The 12,273-nt window shown below is 40.1% G+C and overlaps 1 protein-coding gene across 1 annotated transcript in view; it reads right to left on the reverse strand.

Moving 5' to 3' along the window:
* DNAH5 (dynein axonemal heavy chain 5) overlaps nucleotides 1-12,273 on the reverse strand; it is a 1,563,391-nt gene that overhangs the window by 453,577 nt on the left and 1,097,541 nt on the right. The window contains 1 exon segment of the mRNA XM_053715797.1: nucleotides 373-480. Coding sequence (XP_053571772.1) covers nucleotides 373-480 — 108 coding nt within the window.

Below are 12,273 nucleotides of genomic sequence, written 5' to 3' on the forward strand. Positions count from 1 at the left end.
TAATCAACCAGATCGTACTCGATCGGGTTGATTTCCGGCGATGTGTGTCCGCCTGCTCAGAGCAGGCGGACAGGTTATGGAGCAGCGGTCTTTTTGACCGCTGCTTTAAAACTGTTGTTTCTGGCGAGCCTGCAGGCTCGCCAGAAACACGGGGCATCAAGCTACATACGGAGCTTGATACATATGCCCCATGATCTCATCTTAATCCTTGTGTACTCTATGTAACCCATATTGTAAAGTGTATACATATGATAACCATGTCTGTGTTTTGTATCAGTATTTATATAATTTGTAATATGCAGAAATAGTTTTGCATGCTTGCTTTTCTTTATAAGAGATAAAACATTTTTTACAATCAATGTAAATTTGTACCTGTTTAATTATAGCGATTTCTAGCTCAGGATAGCCAGCTTTGTCCAGTTGAATACTTGGAAACAGATCTTCAATTAGGCTTAAGAATAGTGGCTCATCTTCATCAATCTTAAAAGCAAACAAATAAAATTATGATTTATGAGTCTGTAGTTACAAGGAAAGCAATCTAAAAAAAAATATGTTGCACTGTTACGACTTAAAGAAAAAAAGGTAAATTATACAATTAAATGAACATTTAAGCTTCAGTTTCATATATGTGAGGCGTTATAAAAAGAATAAGAGATTTGTCAAATATGTATTTGCATTTGTTATCTTATCATTTATGAGGAAGCCAAATAATGGAGATTTTGTTAATACTGAAGTCCAGATTGGTCAGTGAGAATGCAAAATTGTGTTTTTCATACTCTTAAAGGATAATTGCTCACTGACTTTTACACTTCTCATAATATTCGGCTAGTCTGATTTGTGATCTACACTTTGTCATTGGAATTATTTAAATATTGGGAAACCTCATATTCATTTTTGATCTTAAATACAATAAACCTAAATTAAACCTTTTATTATTAATAGTAATTTATAGAAACAAAATAGGGTAAAAAAGTTGCTGATTGAGAGCTTCATTTCAATTCTTAAACAAGAAGTTAAAGGGACATTAAACACTTTGAGATGGTAATATAAAATGATAAACTGTATAATAATAAAAAAAAAGTTGCAATATACTTTCATTATTTATTTTGTCCCTTTTTCCTTTAATACCATTTTGAAATAATGAGTGTTTCAGTTCTTGTTAGAAATAGAAGTGTAGAACACTGTTATATTCCACACAGCCATTGGCGGCACACTCTAGTGACTTCTATGGGGAAATATGTGAATGCGCACACGATATACTATCGGATTTTTGCGTGAGTCGTGTTACCACAAGAGCAAAAACTGTTTATCTTCAACTTGTATTACTAGCGCAACCCGATGAACGCAAAAATCTTAATTCTAGCAGATAAGAAACTTAAATGACAAGAAGATAAGAGAGGATGCAAGGCTTTTAAACAGAATGTACTTACTTTAATTAATTTGCCTATAAGTCATGTATGACTATGATAAATCTAAATTTTAACTGCATCATGCTAAGCCAGTGCTTTCCAAACTGTGTGTCGGGACACACTAGTGTGTCGGCAGCATTGTGTAGGTGTGTCCCTACTTCAGCACAGTTTTTTTTAAATTTTAATTTTTTTTTAATGTTTTTTTTTTTGGTTTCTGACTTTCCGTCTGCCTGCTACGCATATCACATGGTTGACACGTGATTGATACCCAGGGGGTCACAGATCATCTTAACCTATTGGCGCAGCTCAGTGGGAACTGAAACTATTCCCATTGGCGGCTTTGGGGGCACATTGGCACCTGACTGCACATGTAGTCTCCTCAATCGGCTCGTGGCTGCATGTGTAGTTAGTGAGTGGGACAGCAGTGTGTTTGCAGCGTGGGCAGTATTCAATCGGACTCACAGAGCTCTGAGGGCGGCAGCTTAAACGCTGAGCTGAAGTCAGAAGTCAGTGGGGTTTTTTTGCAGCTAGCTCCCAGTAGTGCATTGCTGTTCCTGCTCTTGATATATGGATAGGAATGGGAAGCTTAAAAATACGAGTGTCTAATATCCCACCAAATATTCAGAAACTGTGTTCATCCCATCAACCTCATACACCCCATTAAAATAGCAAGTAGCTATTGGTGTTATTAAACTTTTTTTTAATTCTTGCACATACATACTGTTACCTGTAAATACATTTCGTTATTATATCATGTACTGTATGTATGTGTCCGTATCTCTTAAAACAAGTTAGTTTAACCTAGTACAACTGGTTGCTAGTACAACTGAATCACTGTGTCGCGAAATGATGTAGGTCTAAAAAGTGTGTCACCAACATAAAAAGTTTGGAAAGCTCTGTGCTAAGCATTGCACACATGGATTTAAAAGGAGGAGGGATGGGCGGACTCTAGACATTCTCTAGCAGTAAAACAGCTTCTTTTTACTAGATTCCAAGGAATGTATATTATTTTACCAACAAAAAAAAAGATTTTTTTATTTTTGTTATTTGTTAAAGGGGCATTAAACTTAAAAAAAAAAAAAATTAAAAATCTGTTGTGCACATGAGCATGCCCAATTTAATGATAAAACATGTTTCAAACCAATAAGGATGAAGTTAAAGCAGTTTATTTTGATACTATGACACATCTCATGCATGAAATAATTTGTCCCATGGCCGATAAGGGTAACATTCACTGATTAACATCCTATTCTATAAAAGGCCAATTGTGTTTGTCCGAAGCTGTCATGCGCAGTAGAAACTGCGCAAGGACAAACACACCTGGCCTTCGAGAAGACTGACCTGGCTGGCATGACATCTGGGCTGGCCGTTAAGTGGGTGGGTCCGGGCATGACTGGATGAGTGAGAGAGAGAAAGAGAGAGAGAAAAAGAGAGAGAGAAAAAGAGAGAGAGAAAAAGAGAAAGAGAGAGAGAGAAAAAGAGAGAGAGAAAAAGAGAGAGAGAAAAAGAGAGAGAGAAAGAGAGAGAGAAAGAGAGAGAGAAAAAGAGAGAGAGAAAAAGAGAGAGAGAAAAAGAGAGAGAAAAAGAGAAAGAGAGAAAGAGAGAGAAAGAGAGAGAAAGAGAGAGAGAAAGAGAGAGAGAAAGAGAGAGAGAGAGAGAGAGAGAGAGAGAGAGAGAGAGAGAGAGAGAGAGAGAGAGAGAGAGAGAGAGAAAAAGAGAGAGAGATAAAGAGAGAGAAAAAGAGAGAGAGAAAAAGAGAGAGAGAAAAAGAGAGAGAGAAAAAGAGAAAGAGAGAAAGAGAGAGAAAGAGAGAGAAAGAGAGAGAGAAAGAGAGAGAGAAAGAGAGAGAGAGAGAGAGAGAGAGAGAGAGAGAGAGAGAGAGAGAGAAAAAGAGAGAGAGAAAAAGAGAGAGAAAGAGAGAGAAAGAGAGGGAGGAGAGAGAGCAAAAGTGATGGGAGAGAGAGCAAAAGAAAGGGGAGAGAGCAAAAGAAAGGGGAGAGAGAAAGCAAAATAAAGGGGAGAGAGAGAGAGCAAAATAGAGGGAAGAGAGAGAGAGGTGAGAGAGAGAGGTGAGAGAGAGAGGTGAGAGAGAGCAAAAGAGAGGGTGAGAGAAAGCATAAGAGAGTGGGGAGAAAGGGGAGAGAGAGCAAAAGAGGGGAGAGAAAGAGCGCAAAAGAGGGGGGAAGAAAGGGAGGAGAAAGCAAAAGAGAGGGAGAGAGAGAGAGCAAAAGAGTGGGGGGATAGAGAGAAAAGACAGGGAGAGAGACAGCAAAGGAGAGGGGAGAGCAAAAGAAAGGGAGAGAGAGAGCAAAAGAAAGGGCGAGAGAGACAGCAAAAGAGGGAAAGAGAGAGACAGCAAAAGAGGGAAAGAGAGAGACAGCAAAAGAGGGAAAGAGAGAGACAGCAAAAGAGGGAAAGAGAGAGACAGCAAAAGAGGGAAAGAGAGAGACAGCAAGAGAGGGGGAGAGAGAGACAGCAAGAGAGGGGGAGAGAGAGACAGCAAAAGAGGGGGAGCAAGAGACAGCAAAAGAGGGGGAGAGAGAGACAGCAAAAGAGGGGGAGAGAGAGCAAAAGAGGGGGAGAGAGAGCAAAAGAGGGGGGAGAGAGAGAGCGAGAGAGAGAGAGCAAAAGAGAGGGTGAGAGAAAGCATAAGAGAGGGGGAAGAAAGGGGAGAGAGAGCAAAAGAGGGGAGAGAAAGAGCACAAAAGAGGGGGGAGAGGGGGGGACAGAGGGAGTAGAAAGAGCAAAAGAGATGGGAGAGAGAGAGAGCAAAAGAGATGGGAGAGAGAGAGAGCAAAAGAGGTGGGGGATAGAGAGAGCAAAAGAGGTGGGTATAGAGAGAGCAAAAGACAGCGAGAGAGACAGCAAAAGAGGGAGAGAGAGACAGCAAAAGAGGGGGAGAGAGAGATAGACAGCAAAAGAGGGAGAGAGACAGCAAAAGAGGGGGAGAGAGAGACAGCAAAAGAGGGGGAGAGAGAGACAGCAAAAGAGGGGAGAGAGAGACAGCAAAAGAGGGGGAGAAAGAGAGCAAAAGAGGGGGAGAGAGAGACAGCAAAAGAGGGGGAGAGAGAGACACAGAGAGAGAGAGAGAGAGAGAGAGAGAGAGAGAGAGAGAGAGAGAGAGAGAGAGAGAGAGCAAAAGAGAGGGGGAGAAAAAGCATAAGAGATGGGGGAGAAAGGGGAGAGAGAGAAAAAGAGGGGAGAGAGAGCACAAAAGAGGGGGGGAGAGAGGGAGGAGAGAGAGCAAAAGAGATGGGAGAGAGAGAGCAAAAGAGATGGGAGAGAGGGAGAGAGAGAGCAAAAGAGGTGGGGGATAGAGAGAGAAAAAGAGGTGGGGATAGAGAGAGCAAAAGACAGGGAGAGAGACAGTAAAAGAGAGGGGGAGAGCAAAAGAAAGGAAGAGGGAGAGAGACAGCAAAAGAGGGGGAGAGAGACAACAAAAGAGGGGGAGAGAGACAACAAAAGAGGGGGAGAGAGACAACAAAAGAGGGGGAGAGAGACAACAAAAGAGGGGGAGAGAGACAACAAAAGAGGGGGAGAGAGACAACAAAAGAGGGGGAGAGAGAGAGAGCACAAAAGAGAGGGTGGGGAAAAAGAGGGGAGAGAGAGCGCAAATGAGAGGGGAGAGAGAGAGCGCAAAAGTGAGGGGGAGAGAGAGAGCATAAGAAAGGGGGGAGAGAAAGAGCAAAAGCGAGGCGGAGAGAGACAGCAAAAGAAAGGAGAGAGAGAGCAAAAGAGAGGGGGGAGAGAGGGGAAAAGAAGGGGAGAGAAAAAGAGAGAGAGAGAGAGAAAAAGAGGGGGGATAGAAAGAGCAAAAGACAGAGAGAGAGAAAAACAGAGAGAGAGAGAAAAAGAGAGGGGGAGAGAACAAAAGAGAGGGTGGAGAACAAAAGAAAGGGGGAGAGAACAAAACAAAGGGGGGAGAGAGAGAGCAAAAGAGAGGGAGAGAGAGAGCGAGAACAAAAGAGAGGGGGGATAGAGCAAAAGAGAGGGGGAGAGAAAGCGCAAAAGAGAGGGGAGAGAGAGAGAGCAAAATAGAGAGGGGAGATAGAGAGCAGAAGAGGGGGAAGAGAGAGAGCAAAAGAGCGGGGGAGAGAGAGAGCAAGAGGTTGAACCGCTGTATTGCAAAAAATGGCCCGTCTACACGGGCTTTAGGACTAGTTTAGATATAATGCTGTGAATGGTTAAATATTAGTTTTCTAAAAATTGTCAGAACATTGAGGAAGAATGAATATTTTCAGCAACCATAGTGGGGAAAGAGGTTGCAAATACCAGAAATAAAATAATTAAAAATATATCAGTTTCACACTCATATTTATAAAAACAATAAAAATGTATTTAACCCCTTAGTGACTAGACCATTTTTAAATTTTCCTTAAGGACCAAGGCCTCTACTTATCAACGCGTCTACTTTACCTGCCTTCGCCGGCCCAATACGCCCCGCCTAAGCTCGCCTACCATCGCCCCTGCGGACCTGAATACGTTCGCCTAAGTTATCAAAAAAGCTGTCAAAAAGCCGTGCACCAAGTACGGGGCGATGAGCAGCGGATTGTGATAGTTATCACTCATCCGATCTCACTGCTCTTCGGCTTTTTGACAGCTTTATTGACAAGCTGTCACTAAGCACCCACACTAACTACACTGTTCTACCCCCTATACCGGCACTTCCGGAGCCCCCCGCAACTAAATAAAGTTAGTAACCCCTAAACCACCGCTCCTAGACCCGCCGCAACTCTTATAAATGTATTAACCCCTAAACCACCGCTCCCGGACCCCGCCGCCACCTACATTATACCTAGTAACCCCTATCCTGCCCCCCCTATAGCGCCGCCACCTATAATAAAGTTATTAACCCCTATCCTGCCGATCCCGTACCTCGCCGCAACTAAATAGATTAACCCCTAAACCGCCGCTCCCGGACCCCGCCGCAACCTATATTACACTTATTAACCCCTAATCTGCCCCCCCTACACCATCTCCACCTATAATAAATTTATTAACCCCTATCCTGCCCCCCCTACACCGCCACCACTGTAATAAAATTATTAACCCCTAAACCTAAGTCTAACACTAACCCTAACACCCCCCTAACTTAAATATTAATTAAATACATCTAAATAAATGTAACTCTTATTAACTAAATGAATCCTATTTAAAACTAAATACTTACCTTTAAAATAAACCCTAATATAGCTACAATATAAATAATAATTATATTGTAGCTATCTTAGGATTTATTTTTATTTTACAGGCAACTTTCAATTTATTTTAACTAGGTACAATAGCTATTAAATAGTTATTAACTATTTAATAGCTACCTAGTTAAAATAAAGAGAAATTTACCTGTAAAATAAAAACTAACCTAAGTAACAATTACACCTAACACTACACTATACTTTAATAAATTATTCCTATTTAAAACTAAATAATTAATAATTACATTGTAGCTATTGTAGGATTTATATTTATTTTACAGGTAACTTTGTATTTATTTTAGCTAGTTAGAATAGTTATTAAATAGTTATTAACTATTTAATAACTACCTAGCTAAAAGAAATTCAAAATTACCAGTAAAATAAATCCTAACCTAAGTTACAATTAAACCTAACACTACACTATCATTAAATTAATTAAATAAATTAGCTACAAATAACTACAATTAAATTAAATAAACTAACTAAAGTACAAAAAATAAAAAAAGCTAAGTTACAAAAAATAAAAAAATAAGTTACAAACATTTAAAAAAAATATTACAACAATTTTAAGCTACTTACACCTAATCTAAGCCCCCTAATAAAATAACAAAGCCCCCCAAAATAAAAAAAATGCCCTACCCTATTCTAAATTAAAAAGTTACCAGCTCTTTTACCTTACCAGCCCTTAAAAGGGCCTTTTGCGGTGCATGCCCCAAAGAATTCAGCTCTTTTGCCTGTAAAATAAAAATACAACCCCCCAACATTAAAACCCACCACCCACATACCCCTAATCTAACCCAAACCCCCCTTAAATAAACCTAACACTACCCCCCTGAAGATCATCCTACCTTGAGTTGTCTTCAGCCAGCCGACCAGCGATGGAACCAAAGAGGAGATCCGGAGCGGCAGAAGTCATCATCCAAGGGGTGCTGAAGAAGTCTTCCATCCGATTAAGTCATCATCCAGGCGGCGCTGAAGAGGTCTTCCATCCGATAGAAGTCTTCATCCAGGCGGCGTCTTCAATCTTCATCCATCCGGAGCGGAGCGGAGCCATCTTCAGACGAGCCGACGCGGAGCCATCCTCTTCTTCCCGATGACTAACGACGAATGAAGGTTCCTTTAAGGGACGTCATCCAAGATGGCGTCCCTTCAATTCCGATTGGCTGATAGGATTCTATCAGCCAATCAGAATTAAGGTAGGAAAAATCTGATTGGCTGATTGAATCAGCCAATCAGATTGAAGTTCAATCCGATTGGCTGATCCAATCAGCCAATCAGATTGAGCTTGCATTCTATTGGCGGTTAATGGTAACTTAGGTTAGGATTTATTTTACAGGTAACTTTGTATTTATTTTAACTAGGTACAATAGCTATTAAATAGTTAATAAGTATTTAATAGCCACCTAGTTAAAATAATTACAAAATTACCCGTAAAATAAATCCTAACCTAAGTTACCATTACACCTAACACTACCCTATCAATAAATTAATTAAACTACAATTATCTCAACTAAAATACAATTAAATACACTAATCTATATTACAAAAAAAACAAACACTAAATTACAAAAAATAAAAAAAGATTACAAGAATTTTAAGCTAATTACACCTAATCTAAGTCCCCAAATAAAATAAAAAGCCCCCCCCAAATAATAAAATTTCCCTACCCTATACTAAATTAAAAAAGCAATCAGGTCTATTACCAGCCCTTAAAAGGGCCTTTTGAGGGGCATTGCCCCAAAGTAATCAGCTCTTTTACCTGTAAAAAAAAGAACAACCCCCCCATTACAACCCACCACCCACACACCCCTACTCTAAAACCCACCCGATCCCCCCTTAAAAAACCTAAGTCTAACCCCCAAGTGGTCCTTACCTGTCCTGAAGACTGGCGGAGAAGGTTCTGTTCCAGGCGGTGAAGTCTTCTTCCAAGCGGCGACCTCTTCTTCCAGGAACCAGCCGGCGCGGAGCGGAGGAGTTGAAGACTGATGACCGCGGAGATGAAGACCGTCCACTCTGGAACTGAAGACTGGCGATGCTGGAACTGAAGACCGGAGCCATGGAGCGTGGAGGATCCTCTTCATACGATCTCCGCCATACACTGAATAGAAATTCAAGGTACGCAATTAAAAATGGCGTCCCTTGAATTCCTATTGGCTGATTTGAGACTTCAAATTCAAATCAGCCAATCGGATGAGAGCTACTTTAATTCTATTGGCTGATTTGAATAGCCAATAGAATAAGAGCTACTGTAATTCTATTGGCTATTCAAATCAGCCAATAGAATTAAAGTAGCTCTCATCCGATTGGCGGAATTGAATTTGAAGTCTCAGATCAGCCAATAGGAATTCAAGGGATGCCATTTTTAATCGCGTACCTTGAATTCCTATTCAGTGTACGGCGGAGATCGTATGAAGAGGATCCTCCACACTCCATGGCTCCGATCTTCAGTTCCAGCGTCGCCGATCTTCAGTTCCAGCATCGCTGGTCTTCAGTTCCAGAGTGGACAGTCTTCAGCTCCGCGGTCATCGGTCTTCAACTCCTCCGCTCCGTGCTGGCTGGTTCTTGGAAGAAGAAGAGGTCGCTGCTTGGAAGAAGACTTCACCGCCTGGAACAGGACCTTCTCCGCCGGTCTTCAGGACAGGTAAGGACCACTTGGGGGTTAGACTTAGGTTTTTTTAAGGGGGGATCGGGTGGGTTTTAGAGTAGGGGTGTGTGGGTGGTGGGTTGTAATGGGGGGAGTTGTTCTTTTTTTTACAGGTAAAAGAGCTGATTACTTTGGGGCAATGCCCCTCAAAAGGCCCTTTTAAGGGCTGGTAATAGAGCTGATTACTTTTTTAATTTAGTATAGGGTAGGGAAATTGTATTATTTTGGGGGGCTTTTTTATTTTATTAGGGGGCTTAGATTAGGTGTAATTAGCTTAAAATTCTTGTAATCTTTTTTAATTTTTTGTAATTTAGTGTTTGTTTTTTTTGTAATATAGATTAGTGAATTTAATTGTATTTTAATTGAGATAATTGTAGTTTATTTAATTAATTTATTGATAGTGTAGGTGTATTTGTAACTTAGGTTAGGATTTGGTAATTATTTTAACTAGGTAGCTATTAAATAGTTATTAACTATTTAATAGCTATTGTACCTAGTTAAAATAAATACAAAGTTACCTGTAAAATAAATATAAACCCTAAAATAGCTACAATGCAATTATTAATTATATTGTAGCTATCTTAGGGTTTATTTTATAGGTAAGTATTTAGTTTTAAATATGAATAATTTAGTTAATAATATTAATATTATTTAGATTTATTTCAATAATAATTAAGTTAGGGGGTGTTAGGGTTAGACTTAGGTTTAGTGGTTAATATATTTAATATAGGTGGCGGCGGTGTAGGGGGATTAGATTAGCGGTTAATAAATGTAATATAGGTGGCAGCGGTGTAGGGGGATCATATTAGGGGTTAATATAGTTAAAATAGGTGGTGGCGGGGTAGGGGGCTCACATTTGGGGTTAATATAATTCATGTAGGTGGCGGCGGGGTAGGGGGCTCACATTAGGGATTAATATAATTAATGTAGGTGGCAGCGGGGTAGGGGGCTCACATTAGGGGGTAATATAGTTAATGTAGGTGGCGGCGGGGTAGGGGGCTCACATTAGGGGGTAATAAATTTAATATAGCTGGCGGTGGGGTAGGTGGGTCAGATTAGGGGGTTATACATTTAATGTAGCTGGCGGCGGGGTCCGGGAGCGGTGGTTTAGGGGTTAAGCATTTTATTAAAGATTGCGGTGGGGGATTGCGGTTGGCAGGTAGATAGACATTGCGCATGAATTAGGTGTTAGGTTTTTTTTGCAGGTAGTTTAGGGAGTTACGGGGCTCCAATACTCAGCGTAAGGCTAACTACGCCTGCGTTTTGTGGCGAGGTGAAAATGGAGTAAGATTTCTCCATTTTCGCCACGTAAGTCCTTACGCTGTATATTGGATACCAAACTGCGCGGGTTTGGTATATCACTCTATGGGCCAAAAAACTACGGCTGAAGGGTGAAATATACGAGCGTAACTTCTATGTTACGCCGTATATAGGATACCATACCAGCGCAAAATTTGGCGTCGCCGGCTGCTGCAGGCGACGCTGCATATCGGATCGGGCCCCAAATGTTCTTGACATCTAAGATAAGATGAGAATACCTGTGCAAATGACAGTATGGTATTTTTCATATTCTTTTTAACTTTTTCTCATTTGGCAAAGATATTTAAATTTATCAAAAACTAAAATTAATTATGTATTTTAGAATATAACATTATTACATCAATTAGAAATATGGTAAAAAAATAAATAATGAATGGCCCCATGATTAAAATGATTTTGAGTTACATCTATTTAGTCTCAAAACTATATAATCATATAATAAATATGACAAATGTTATTGAAATTTACTTCTGAATTTTAAAGGTAAGAATAAGTGGCCTAATGAATTTTGGTGGAAAAATATTTCTATTCATTAAGCTTGTTTCAAATGACTAGAAAAGTTATTTCAAAGGCCATAAAAGGAGCATTTGCAAGAGCTCTAATAAAAGCACTACACTAATAGAACACTGTGTGTCCTAGAATGTTCATTGAATAAAATAGTTTTCAAAAATTATGTATACATAAATGGTGTATGAAGAGAATTTTCATTGACATGCTCTACAAATAACCGATAATAATTTAAATGGAAATTTTGGGTAAAGATTGTCTCAGACTTATGAAAGTTACCATATACATGGTTTGAAATTTCCTAGACTAGTAAGAAATTGCAGGGAACAAGTAAAAAATTTGACTTTTTCCAATCTTTAACACTGAGTGGACTGAAACATTTTCCCTCTGGGCTAATAGCTTTTGACCCCTGAATAGTAAATGTCCACCCATGTGTGTGTGTGTGTATATATATATATATATATATATACACATATATATATATATATACATACACACACATATAAATATATATATATAATAGAGTAAGGAAAGTGCACTCTCACTTAAAAAGCATCTACCAGGGGGCAGGCACGAATAAATACAGTACAGATGAAGCTTGCACTCTCTGGATTTTCAAAAAGGTGCTTTATTTAGCAAAAAATGTGACGTTTCGGGGATCAATCACCCCTTCATATACATACACACACATACACACACATTTGCTGTCCCCTCAAAATAACTCTACACAAAGCCATTAATGTCTAAACCATTGGCAACAAAATTGAGTACACCCCTATGTGGAAATCTCCAAATGTGTATGGGCAAGACCATACAGCAGTTTCAAAGGGCAGGTTCCACTCAGAACAGGCCTCGCCATGGTCGACCAAAGAAGTTGAGTGCACATGCTCAGCGTCATATCCAGAGGTTGTCTTTGGTTAATAGACGTATGAGTGCTGCCAGCATTTCTGCAGAGGTTGAAGGGGTGGGGGGGTCAGCCTGTCAGTGCTCAGACCATACACTGCACACTGCATCAAATTGGTCTGCATGGCTGTCATCCTAGAAGGAAGCCTCTTCTAAAGATGATGCACAAGAAATCCTGCAAATAGTTTCCTGAAGACAAGCAGACTAAGGACCCCACGCTTGGCTCCTGCGTCATGAGGTCCCCAAAGCAGGCACAAAAAACAGGGATTTGAGTATATAGCCTTTTTGTGAATAA

The sequence above is a fragment of the Bombina bombina genome, chromosome 5 (assembly GCF_027579735.1).
Source record: "Bombina bombina isolate aBomBom1 chromosome 5, aBomBom1.pri, whole genome shotgun sequence".
Lineage (NCBI taxonomy): Eukaryota > Metazoa > Chordata > Amphibia > Anura > Bombinatoridae > Bombina > Bombina bombina.